Below are 13,737 nucleotides of genomic sequence, written 5' to 3'. Positions count from 1 at the left end.
CCTTATTACACAGCAACTTCCCACTAGCATCTGTTATACACATGGTAATGTGTATGTTTCAGTGTTACTCTCTCAATTCTTCACTCCTTCTTCCCCTGCTGTGTCCAAAAGTCTGTTGTTCTCTATGGCTGTGTCTCTATTCCTGCCCTGAAAATAAGTTCATCAGTACTGTAATATTTTTTTAATTAAACAGCAAGCACAAGATTCTTTTCATGTAGAAATATGGGCATAAATAATAATAAGTTCCCTTCTAGGTCTAAAATTCTGAGTCTCTTTTGTTGAATTTTGGATTCCATTCACTAAAATTTGAGATTTATTTGCAGAACTATTTTTCTTCCTTAAAGACATTTTATCATTACCTTGACAAAATTGTTATCCATTTCTCCTATTTGCTTTTTAATCTCCATGATCTTCTCCTTTAAAACAAAAGAGTATAGAACAAAAGTTGTAATGAATGATGTGTGAAACTGAAAAAGAACAAATGACAATTTTTTTAGAAGAATGCTCATTCATGATCAAATAGTCTGAGATTTAATAGAAGCTGGGTTTTCTTGCATCCTGTTCTGGATGCTGATCTGCAAAATCAACATTAAGTCAAATCAAAAATATGTCATTAGCCACATCCTATGTAAGTGGCCATGGAGTTAGGCATTGTGCTTGTTGGATACAAGCAATAACAGTGTTTACCCTCAAACTGCCTATAGAAAATGGATAATCTACACCCTCTTTTTTTTTTTTTTCCAAGTTCATTCATCACCAACCCCTGAGTTGTGTGATTTAATTATTTAAAAAGGAGCTGTGAGATAATAATCACAGTTTACGCAGTGCCCTAGTAAATATCTTTACATGGTAATTATCAAAGATTATTGCACCAAAGGTAACTGAGATAGGAGTCAGTTTCAGGATGAAAGTTATTTTCATACAGATATTTCAGAAAGCTTTGTGGACTCAATATCAGGCTACTTCAAAGTCCTTTCTTCAGCTTAAAGCTCTCATAAATTTGTTTCTGATGGGTGTGTGTTTAAATACTTTCACCAATTTCCCCCTCCTCCCCCTTTCATGCTTTGAGTCATTTTATTTACTCATGAGAAGTAAATGAGCCAATATGTGTGATGTGTGTGTGTTAGTCACTCAATTGTGTCCGACTCTTTGCGATCCTGTGAACTGTAGCCCACCAGGTTTCTCTGTCCGTGGAATTCTCCAGGCAAGAATACTGGAGTGAATTGCCATTCCCTTCTCCAGAGGATCTTCCCAATCCAGGATTGAACCTTGGTCTCCTGCATCACAGGCAGATTCTTTACCACTTGAGCAACAGGCAAGTTCAATACATGTGATCAGATCAGATCAGATCAGTTGCTCAGTCGTGTCCGACTCTTTGCCACCCCATGAATCGCAGCATGCCAGGCCTCCCAGTCCATCACCAACTCCCGGAGTTCACTGAGACTCACGTCCATCGAGTCAGTGATGCCATCCAGCCATCTCATCCTCTGTCGTCCCCTTCTCCTCCTGCCCTCAATCCCTCCCAGCATCAGAGTCTTTTCCAATGAGTCAACTCTTCGCATGAGGTGGCCAAAGTACTGGAGTTTCAGCTTTAGCATCATTCCTTCCAAAGAAATCCCAGGGCTGATCTCCTTCAGAAGGGACTGGTTGGATCTCCTTGCAGTCCAAGGGACTCTCAAGAGTCTTCTCCAACACCACACTTCAAAAGCATCAATTCTTCGGCGCTCAGCCTTCTTCACAGTCCAACTCTCACATCCATACATGACCACAGGAAAAACCATAGCCTTGACTAGACGAACGTTGTTGGCAAAGTAATCTCTCTGCTTTTGAATATACTATCTAGGTTGGTCATAACTTCCCTTCCAAGGAGTAAGTGTCTTTTAATTTCATGGCTGCAGTCACCATCTGCAGTGATTTTGGAGCCCAGAAAAATAAAGTCTGACACTGTTTCCCCATCTATTTCCCATGAAGTGGTGGGGCTGGATGCCATGATCTTCGTTTTCTGAATGTTGAGCTTTAAGCCAACTTTTTCACTCTCCTCTTTCACTTTCATCAAGAGGCTTTTTAGTTCCTCTTTACTTCTGCCTTAAGGGTGGTGTCATCTGCATATCTGAGGTTATTGATATTTCTCCTGGCAATCTTGATTCCAGCTTGTGTTTCTTCCAGTCCAGCATTTCTCATGATGTACTCTGCATAGAAGTTAAATAAACAGGGTGACAATATACAGCCTTGACGAACTCCTTTTCCTATTTTGAACCAGTCTGTTGTTCCATGTCCAGTTCTAACTGTTGCTTCCTGACCTGCATACAGATGATATTACTTATTAATTTACTTCTCCTTGAACTTTCCCACACATTGCTTTTCCTATAGTTTTTTCTAACAATAGCTCACTTGGTAGAGAATCCGCCTGCAATGCAGGAGACCCCAGTCCAATTCCTGGGTCATGAAGATCCCCTGGAGAAGGGATAGGCTACCCACTCCAGTATGCTTGGGCTTCCCTTGTGGCTTAGCTGGTAAAGAATCTGCCTGCAATGTGGGAGACCTGGGTTCGATCCCTGGGTTGGCCAGATCCCCTGGAGAATGGAAAGGCTACCCATTCCAGTATTCTGGCCTGGAGAATCCCATGGGTCCCAAACAGTTGGACACAACTGAGCGACTTGCACTTCACTTTCACTTTTTCCTCCACCAGAGTAAACCTAAAGCCATTCTTAGGACTTTGCTTCTGTAACAACTGTATTTAAAGTCCCTTACTTATTGTATTACTGTATTTGTTTTTACACAGCCTTTTCTGTCAGTCTTTAGTCTTAGGACAGAGTTGTGTCAATTTTTAAAGTCACGTTTATTGAGGTATAATTTACATAGCGTAAAACTGATCTTTTAAAAGCGTCATGTATGCACTGTATGTCACTGGTATGCAATCACCACTACAGCAAGATATGGAATATTTCCATCACACCGGAAACTTCTCTGTGTTCCTTTCTCCGGCCTTTCCCCACTGCAGCCAGTGACCACTAGTCTATTTTTCATTCCTATGGTTTTGCCTTTTTCAGAAAAGGGATCATGAAGTACGTAATCTTCCAAGTCTGGCTTATTTCACTTAGCACCATGCACTTGAGATTTAGATATGTTGTTGAATGATTAAGAAATCTCTTTTTAATCTCTGAATAACATTCCATCATTTAGTACATACCACAGTTTATCCACTCACCAGTTGGTGCATATTTGGGCTGTTTCTAGTTTTCAAGTCTGTGCCCATTTTTTTAGAGTGTATACAAAGCTATATATTTCCAGGATAGAGAATCCCCTTAACATATTCATGATGCCTTCCTTTTTCATATTTTTTTTACATTTGCAAAATATGTCTGTTTAATTTTATTCATTTATTTATATTTCTAAGTTATTTAAAAAAATTTATACTAGAGTATAGTTGATTTACAATGTTGTGTTAGTTTCAGGTATACAGCAAAATGATTCACATATCTATTCCTTTTTGGATTCTTTTTCCTTTTCACATTATCCCAAGCCCATGTTGATTTGTTTTTTTAATCTCACTATCATTTGTCTCTGTGCTTTTTTTCTCTCTTCATTCTTTTGATATCCATCCCTCCCTGTCCTTTCCTCCGGTGAACCCACATTTCTGTATTTTCTGACTTTTGGAGGAAATTTTTTTAAGGGGAAAAATGTTTCTTGGCCTTTGTCCTCTTCCCTTTCTTCATAGTTTTCAATTTCCAAAGCCCTAGATACTGAAAAAAAAAAAAAAAGCTGACTTTCCAACTAGCACAAAATGAAGTTGCTACATCAAAATGTTGCACTAAGCCATAGTTAAAGCAGTTTTTTCCTTGTTGAAAAATCTGTGCATGGCTTTTAATATGTGAGAGGTCTAAACAAATATTACTTTCTACTATAAAAGAGGCATTTTTCTCTTTCTTTCGAAATCCTACTTAATTTAAATTTGGCTTGAACTAAAGCAGAAGCTGGCAATTTCAGTAAAAAAAAAAATGTAGTTAGACACAGATTTTTTCCATTTTTATAGACTGTTCTTCAAATGACTGAAGTTTATTAGAGAAGAAAAACTACCAGCCAGGGCTCTGAAAGTTAATTATTATCCAAAGTTGGTCACTACTTTTCTAATATTCTACAACTCTTAAAAAGGGAAAAGTAAATCTTTCTAAGAAAAGAATCTCTAAGAAATACAAGGAGACAAAAACAATAAGAAAGCTTTGGATACTGTGAAAACCAACATAAGAACTCTTCATGAAGACATCAAAGACAAACACAAATCTCTCTCTTATGTTCTAGGAATGCAGTTCTTCACAAATATATATTTCCTGCACGTTTTTTTCTGTACTGGTAGGTGTCAGGATACAGATATTAAGATGAGAACTTTTCTCTTAAAGAACTCTTCATTATTTTAAGTGGCATTGATGAAAACCTGCCAAATTTGACTGAGTTTCTAGGTAGAACAGAAAAGTCTAGCTTTTTTACGTGTTGTTACAGAATAGAAGTGGTGGTACCCAGGCAAAATGCTCTCAGAACTGACCACCAGATCCAGCATACCAGGGATCAAACCTGTGTCCTCTACAGTAGAGGCTTGGAGTCTTAATCACTGGACTGACAGGGAAATCCCTTTAATTCTTGTTCAGTTCAGTTCATTTCAGTTGCTCAGTCATGTCTGACTCTTTGCGACCCTATGAATCGCAGCACGCCAGGCCTCCCTGTCCATCACCAACTCCCAGAGGTTACCCAAACTCATGTCCATCGAGTTGGTGATGACATCAGCCATCTCATCCTCTGTCGTCCCCTTCTCCTCCTGCCCCCAATCTCTCCCAGCATCAGGGTCTTTTCCAGAGTCGACTCTTCGCATGAGGTTGCCAAAGTATTGGAGTTTCAGCTTCAGCATCAGTCCTTCCAATGAACACCCAGGACTGATCTCCTTTAGGATGGACTGGTTGCATCTCCTTGCAGTCCAAGGGACTCTCAAGAGTCTTCTCCAACACCACAGTTCAAAAGCATCAATTCTTCAGTGCTCAGCTTTCTTCACAGTCCAACTCACATCCATACATGACCACTGGAAAAACCATAGCCTTGACTAGATGGACCTTTGTTGGCAAAGTAATGTCTCTGCTTTTCAATATGCTATCTAGGTTGGTCATGACTTTCCTTTCAAGGAGTAAGCGTCTTTTAATTTCATGGCTGCAATCACCATCTGCAGTGATTTTGGAGCTCCCAAAAATAAAGTCAGCCACTGTTTCCACTGTTTCCCCATCTATTTGCCATGAAGTGATGGGACCGGATGCCATGATCTAAGTTTTCTGAATGTTGAGCTTTAAGCCAACTTTTTCACTCTCCTCTTTTACTTTCCTCAAGAGGCTTTTGAGTTCCTCTTCACTTTCTGCCATAAGGGTGGTGTCATCTGCATATCTGAGGTTATTGATATTTCTCCCCGCAATCTTGATTCCAGCTTGTGCTTCTTCCAGCCCAACATTTCCCATGATGTACTCTGCATAGAAGTTAAATAAGCAGGGTGACAATATACAGCCTTGATGTACTCCTTTTCCTATTTGGAACCAGTCTATTGTTCCATGTCCAGTTCTAACTGTTGCTTCCTGACATGCATATAGGTTTCTCAAGAGGCAGGTCAGGTGGTCTGGTATTCCCATCTCTTTCAGAATTTCCCACAGTTTATTGTGATCCACACAGTCAAAGGCTTTGGCATAGTCAATAAAGCAAAAATAGATGTTTTTCTGGGACTCTCTTGCTCTTTTGATGATCCAGCGGATGTTGGCAATTTGATCTCTGGTTCCTCTGCCTTTTCTAAAACCAGCTTGAACATCTGGAAGTTCACGGTTCACATATTGCTGAAGCCTGACTTGGAAAATTTTGAGCATTACTTTATTAGCATGTGAGATGAGTGCAGTTGTGCAGTAGTTTGAGCATTCTTTGGCATTGCCTTTCTTTGGGATTGGAATGAAAACTGACCTTTTCCAGTCCTGTGGCCACTGCTGAGTTTTCCAAATTTGCTGGCATATTGAGTGAAGCACTTTCACAGCATCATCTTTCAGGATTTGAAATAATTCTTATTATGACATGTTAAACAACAGATGGGGTGGGAAGAGGTTACAGAGTCCCCACAACCTCCCCGTTTTTTTCCCAAGCCTTCTGCTTACCTCCATGTTTATCCCCTGATCAGAATCAAGGTCCTGGTGTGATTCCAGCTTTTCAATTTGGCCCTCCAGGGATATAACCTCACTTAATAAGCTGCAAACAGACCAAGAGAGGGACTTAGTCCTGTGGCTTAAGAAAAATCTCCAATGGATAATCTTTTTTGATCTTGAAAGATTGTTTCTGACTTTTCAAAAATGAAATCCTATTCCTATATAAGGGGGACTCTTGGGTGGTAATTGTGTTGGCATGGGAAGTCATAAATGCAATTCAAGAAAGTAAAAAACATTCTAAGTTATCTAGATAATTGTAAAGAAGTGTAGTCCTAACTGGATATAGAAGCAGAAATGTAAAATGCACTTATAACTGGTAAGGTCTGAATGAGCTCTGTCATTAATATTAATACCAATATCCATTTCTTGGTTTTAAGGATACCATTAGTATCATTGATAAAGTACCAACTCATTGGTTTTGAGTTGGACAGGATACTACCATTTGGAAGGTTGAGGGAAGGGTGCATGGGGTTATGCTATATATTTCTTTGAAAATTCCTGTGAATTTGCAATTATTTCAAAATAAAAAATATAATAAGAAAATATTATTAATAATTTTAAGCCAATAAATTAATTTAGATGAAAAGGGAAAGTTCCTTAAAAGATACATTCTACTACTGAAATATACTCAAGAGCTAGGTAGGCTGTGCAGCCCTTTGATCCTATAATATATCATTTAAAAAAATTAAATTTGTAGTTAAAATCTTGCCATAGTGAAATCTCCAGGCAATATGGCTTCACTGGTGAATTCAACCAAACAGTTAAGAAAGAAGTTATGCCAGTTTTACACAAACTCATCCAGAAAATAGAGAACTGTACAAAAACATCCCAATTTTTTCCTTGATACTAAATATGTTTTTTTTTTACATTGACTATGCCAAAGCCTTTGTCTGTGTGGATCACAATAAACTGTGGAAAATTCTGAAAGAGATGGGAATACCAGACCACCTGATCTGCCTCTTGAGAAACCTATATGCAGGTCAGGATGCAACAGTTAGAACTGGACATGGAACAACAGACTGGTTCCAAATAGGAAAAGGAGTACATCAAGGCTGTATATTGTCACCCTGCTTATTTAACTTCTATGCAGAGTACATCATGGGAAATGTTGGGCTGGAAGAAGCACAAGCTGGAATCAAGATTGCGGGGAGAAATATCAATAACCTCAGATATGCAGATGACACCACTCTTATGGCAGAAAGTGAAGAGGAACTAAAAAGCCTCTCATTAGCATAAACGTTAAAGATCCATTTTAGTAAGCTGAATCTAACAACAAATAAAAAGGATAATATGACCAGGTGGTATTTATTCTGGAAATTCAAGGCTGGTTCAGCATTCAAAAATCAATCATTATAATTCACCATATCAAGATATTTATAAACGAACAAAAAACATGATCATTCACAGCTGCAGCAAAAGCTATTTTAAAAATTCAGTATCATTTCTGATTTTAAAAACAACTCAGTAAACTAGGAATAGAAGAAATCTTCTCAATCTGAGAAAGAGCAATTTAAAAACAAACAAAAGCCCAGATAATATCACACTTAATGCTCTTGCTCTTCCTGTAAGACTGAGAACTAAGTAAGTATGTCTGCTATCTGCTGTCACTCCTCCTATTCAACATCACACTAGAAGTTCTAGCCAATATAATAAGGCAACAAAAGAAAGTGAAAGGAACACAGATTGGAAAGGAAGATAGAAAGCTGTCTCTGTTTGGCTGATGACATAATTATCTATGTGAAAAATTTCAAATAATATGTAAAGACTATTAAAATTAATAAATGAGCTTAGCAAGGTCACAGTGGAAAGTCATATACAAAATGTTAGCTGTATTTCTATATACTAGCTATTAACAATAATTTTGGGGGGCTCCAAAATCACTGCAGATGGTGATTGCAGCCATGAAATTAAAAGACACTTACTCCTTGAAAAGAAAGTTATGACCAACCTAGATAGCATATTAAAAAGCAGAGACATTACTTTGCCAACAAAGGTCCATCTAGTCAAGGCTATGGTTTTTCCAATGGTCATGTATGGAGGTGGGAGTTGGACTGTGAAGAAAGCTGAGCACTGAAGAATTGATGCTTTTGAACTGTGGTGTTGGATAAGACTCTTGAGAGTCCCTTGAACTGCAAGGAGATGCAACCAGTCCATCCTAAAGGAGATCAGTCCTGGGTGTTCATTGGAAGGACTGATGCTGAAGCTGAAACTCCAATACTTTGGCCACCTCATGCAAAGAGTCGACTCACTGGAAAAGACCCTGATGCTGGGAGAGAATGGGTGCAGGAGGAGAAGGGGACAACAGAGGATAAGATGGCTGATGTCATCACCAACTCGATGGACATGATATTTGGGTAACCTCCGGGAGTTGGTGATAGACAGGGAGGGCTGGTGTGCTGCAATTCATGGGGTCACAAAGAGTCGGACACAACTGAGCACCTGAACTGAACTAAACTGAACAATAAGAAGCTGAAAATTTTAAAGTACCATTTATAACAGAACCAAAAGCATGAAATAGATATAAACCTAAAAATATGTGAACTATCTGTACACTGAACACTACACAACCCTGATGGAAGAAATCAAAGACCTAAATAGAGAGAAATACTGTATCCATGAATCAGAAGAGTTGCTATTGCTAAAATATTAATTATTCCCAAATGTATCTATGAATTAATGGTAGTTCCAATCAAAATCACAGAAAGATTGACAGGTTGATTGTAAAATCTACATGGAAAAGCAGACAAGAAAAATAGAAGAGCTAAAACAATTTTGAAAAATTAAAAGAAAAATTAATGACCTACTATAACAGGGAACTCTGCTCAGTATTCTGTAATAACCTAAATGGGGAAAGAATTTGAAAAAGAATAGATACATGTATGTGTGCCTGCATGCCAAGTTGTTTTAGTCCTGTCCGACTCTTTGTGACCCTATGGGCTGTAGCTGGCTAGTTTCCTCTGTCCATGGGATTCTCCTGGCAAGAGCACTGGAATGGGTTGCCATTTCTGCCTCCAGGGGATCTTCCCAACCCGGGGATCAAATCCACGCCTCCTGCATTGCAGGTGGATTCTTTACCACTGAGCCACTGAGGTAGCCCCCTAGTTACATGTATATGTATAACTAAATCACTTTGCTGCACACCTGAAACTAACACACACTAATAAGATCAGATCAAATCAGTCGCTCAGTCGTTGTCCGACTCTTTGCAACCTCATGAATCGCAGCACGCCAGGCCTCCCTGTCCATCACCAACTCCCGGAGTTCACTGAGACTCACGTCCATCGAGTCAGTGATGCCATCCAGCCATCTTATCCTCTGTCATCCCCTTCTCCTCCTGCCCCCAAACCCTCCCAGCATCAGAGTCTTTTCCGATGAGTCAACTCTTCGCATGAGGTGGCCAAAGTACTGGAGTTTCAGCTTTAGCATCATTCCTTCCAAAGGAATCCCAGGGCTGATCTCCTTCAGAATGGACTGGTTGCATCTCCTTGCAGTCCAAGGGACTCTCAAGAGTCTTCTCCAACACCACAGTTCAAAAGCATCTATTCTTCAGTGCTCAGCCTTCTTCACAGTCCAACTCTCACATCCATACATGACCACAGGAAAACCGTAGCCTTGACTAGACGAACCTTTGTTGGCAAAGTAATGTCTCTGCTTTTGAATGTGCTATCTAGGTTAGTCATAACTTTCCTTCCAAGGAGTAAGCATCTTTTAATTTCATGGCTGCAGTCACCATCTGTAGTGATTTTGGAGCCCAGAAAAATAAAGTCTGACACTGTTTCCACTGTTTCCCCATCTATTTCCCATGAAGTGTTGGGACCGGATGCCATGATCTTCGTTTTCTGAATGTTGAGCTTTAAGCCAACTTTTTCACTCTCCACTTTCATTTTCATCAAGAGGCTTTTTAGTTCTTCTTCACTTTCTGCCATAGGGGTGATGTCATCTGCATATCTGAGGTTATTGATATTTCTCCCGGCAATCTTGATTCCAGCTTGTGTTTCTTCCAGTCCAGCGTTTCTCATGACACACACTAATACTCCTAACTAATAATAATTAGCCAATAGTTAGTTATTAACTAAGAACAAATAGTTAATAGCCAACTAATACTCCATTTCCTTAGAAGAAATGGAGTAGCCCCCATAGTTGACAAAAGAGTCCAAAATGTAGTACTTGGGAGCAATCTCAAAAATGACAGAATGATCTGTTTGTTTCCAAGGCCAACCATTCAATATCACAATAATCCAAGTCTATGCCCCAACCACTAATGCTGAAGAAGCTGAAGTTGAACAGTTCTATGAAGACCTACAAGACCTACAACTACCACTCAAAAAAGATATCCTGTTCATCATAGGAATGGAAATGTAGGAAGTCAAGAAATATTTGGAGTAACAGGCAAGTTTGGCCTTGGAGTCCAAAATGAAGCAGGGCAAAGGCTAACAGAGTTTTGCCAAGAAAATGCACTGGTCATAGCAACAACACAAGAGAAGACTCTACACATGGACATCACCAGATGGTCAATACTGAAATAAGATTGATTATATTCTTTGCAGCCAAAGATGGAAAAGCTCTATACAGTCAGCAAACAAGATCTATGGATCAGATCTTGAACTCCTTATTGCCAAATTTAGACTTATATTGAAGAAAGTAGGGAAAACCAGTACACCATTAAGGTATGACCTAAATCAAATTCCTGATGATTATACAGTGGAAGTGACAGATTCAAGGGATTAGGTCTGATAGAGTGCCTGAAGAACTATGGATAGAGGTTCGTGACATTGTACAGGAGGCAGTGATCAAGACCCTACCCAAGAAAAGGAAATGCAAAAAGGAAAAATGGTTGTCTGTCGAGGCCTTCCAAATAGCAGAGAAAAGAAGAGAAACAAAAGGCAAAGGAGAAAAGGAAAGATAATGCTCATCTGAATGCATAGTTCCAAATAAAGGCAAGGAGAGATATGAAAGCCTTCCTCAGTGATCAATGCAAAAGATAGAGGAAAACAATTGAATGCGAAAGACTAAAGATCTCTTCAAGACAACTAGAGATACCAAGGGGACATTTCATACAAAGATGGGTACAATAAATGGTATAGACCTAACAGAAGCAGAAGATATTAACAAGCAGCAAGAATACACAGAAGAACAACACAAAAAAGATCTTCATGACCCAGATAACCACAATGGTGTGATCATTCACCTAGAGCCAGACATCCTGAAATGTGAAGTCAAGTGGGCCTTAGGAAGCATCACTACAAACAAAGCTAGTGGAGGTGATAGAATTCTAGTTGAGCTAGTTCAAATCCTAAAAGATGATGCTGTAAAAGTGCTGCACTCAATATGCCAGCAAATTTGGAAGAGTCAGCAGTGGCCACAGGACTGGAAAAGGTCAGTTTTCATTCCAATCCCAAAGAAGGGCAATGTCAAAGAATGTTCAAACTACTGCACAATTGCACTCCTCTCACATGCTAGCAAAGTTGTACTTAAAAGTTGCCAAGCCAGGCTTCAACAGTATGTGAATTGTAACCTTTCAGATGTTCAAGCTGGATTTAGAAAAGGCAGAGCAGCCAGAGATCAAATTGCCAACATCCGTTGGATCATCAAAAAAGCAAGAGAGTTCCAGAAAATCATGTACTTCTGCTTTACTGATTGTGCCAAAGCCTTTGACTGTGTGGATCATAACGAACTGTGGAAATTTCTTCAAGAGATGGGAATACCAGACCACCTTACCTGCCTCTTGAGAAATCTGTATACAGGTCAAGAAGCAAGAGTTAGAACTGGACCCAGAGCAATGAACTGGTTCCAAATTGGGAAAGGAGTACGTCAAGGCTGTATATTGCCACCTTGCTTATTTAACTTAAATGCAGAGTACATCATGCAAAATGCCAGGCTGGATGAAGCACAAACTGGAATCAAGATTGCCAGGAGAAATATCAGTACCCTCAGATATGCAGTTGATACCACCCTTATGGCAGAAAGTGAAGAGGAACTAAAGAGCTTCTTGATGAAAGTGAAAGAGGAGAGTGAAAAAAATGGCTTAAAACTCAACATTCAAAAAATGAAGATCATGGCATCTGGTCCCATCATTTCCTGGCAAATACATGAGGAAACAATGGAAATAGTGACAAAATCACTGCAGGTGGTGACTGTAGGCATGACATTAAAAGAAGCTTGCTCCTTGGAAGAAAATGTATGACCAAACTAGACAGCATATTAAAAAGCAGAGACATTACTTTGCTGACAAAGGTCTGTCTAGTCAAAGCTATGGTTTTTCCTGTAGTCATGTATGGATGTGAGAGTTGGACTCTAAAGAAAGCTGAGCCCCGAAGAATTGATGCTTTTGAACTGTAGTGTTGGAAAAGACTCTTGAGAGTCCCTTGGACTGCAAGGAGATCCAACCAGTCAATCCTAAAGGAAATCAGTCCTAGATAGTTATTGGTAGGACTGATGCTGAAGCTGAATGTCCAATACTTTGGCCACCTGATGGGAAGAACTGACTCCTGGTAAAGACCCCAATGCTGAGGAAGACTGAAGGCAGGAGGAGAAGGGGACAACAGAGGATAAGATTGTTGGATGGCATCAGTGACTCGATGGACATGAATTTGAGCAAGCTGTGGGAGTTGGTGATGGACAGGGAAGCCTGGCGTGCTGCAGTCCATGCGGTCATAAGGAGTTGGACACGATTGAGTGACTGAAGTGAACTGAACTGAAACTAAGACAATGTTGTTAATCAACTCTACTCCAACATAAAATAAAATTTTAGTTTCCCCATCTCTTCGAGAGAGAAAAGCTTCATCTAAATTATTTCATCTGATGATTATCATTTGTAACTTTATTGCTACTTCTGTTTTGGGTATTCCTTTGGAAAAGGTATATGGATTCATTACATATTCTAATGTATTGTCTATAGATTACAAGATAAAGTCAAGCATGTATCTGCTGAAAAAAAAAGAAAAGGAATAAAGTCTAATAAAAATTATATTTGACTTAGAAAAAAATTAGAACAAAACCGAATAACACTCCTTACCTAATTTAAAGACTTAATATAAAGCTACAGTTATCATGGTACTGTGGTATTGTTGCTGTTTTAGTTGCTAAGTCACGTCCAACTCTTTTGAGAGCCCATAAACCATAGCCCACTAGAGGACAGGCTCCTCTGTCCTTGGGATTACCCAGGCAAGCTTCTGGAGTGGGTTGCCAGTTCCATCTAAAGGGGATCTCCCTACCCAGAGATTGAAACCACATCTCCTGCACTGGCAGGCAGATTCTTCACTACGGAGCCACCACGGTAGACCCAAGTGAATGTTTACAGTGTCTTTATGAATGATTGTTAAAAAAATCTAAATATGTCTCAGTTAGTGAAAGAATCAATTGTAGCATATTTATATAAGGGAATACTGTTCAGCAACAAAAAGAAACAAATTATTGATGTGTACAACATGGATGAATCTCAAATTACATTCTTTATACTAAGGAAAGATGGTTGACTCAAAAGGCTGCATGCTATGTAATTCCACTTCTGTGACATTCTAGA

At 39.3% G+C, this 13,737-nt stretch overlaps 1 protein-coding gene across 1 annotated transcript in view; it reads right to left on the bottom strand.

Moving 5' to 3' along the window:
• The window catches only part of SMCO2 (single-pass membrane protein with coiled-coil domains 2), a 36,637-nt gene that overhangs the window by 8,509 nt on the left and 14,391 nt on the right, over positions 1–13,737 (bottom strand). Inside the window, exon 5 of the mRNA XM_055566169.1 lies at positions 6,164–6,258. Coding sequence (XP_055422144.1) covers positions 6,164–6,258 — 95 coding nt within the window. The remainder of the gene's footprint in view (positions 1–6,163; positions 6,259–13,737) is intronic.

The sequence above is a fragment of the Bubalus kerabau genome, chromosome 1 (genome assembly GCF_029407905.1).
Source record: "Bubalus kerabau isolate K-KA32 ecotype Philippines breed swamp buffalo chromosome 1, PCC_UOA_SB_1v2, whole genome shotgun sequence".
Lineage (NCBI taxonomy): Eukaryota > Metazoa > Chordata > Mammalia > Artiodactyla > Bovidae > Bubalus > Bubalus kerabau.
Note: the sequence above shows the minus strand (reverse complement) of the source record. Positions and strands in the feature narration are given on the sequence as shown.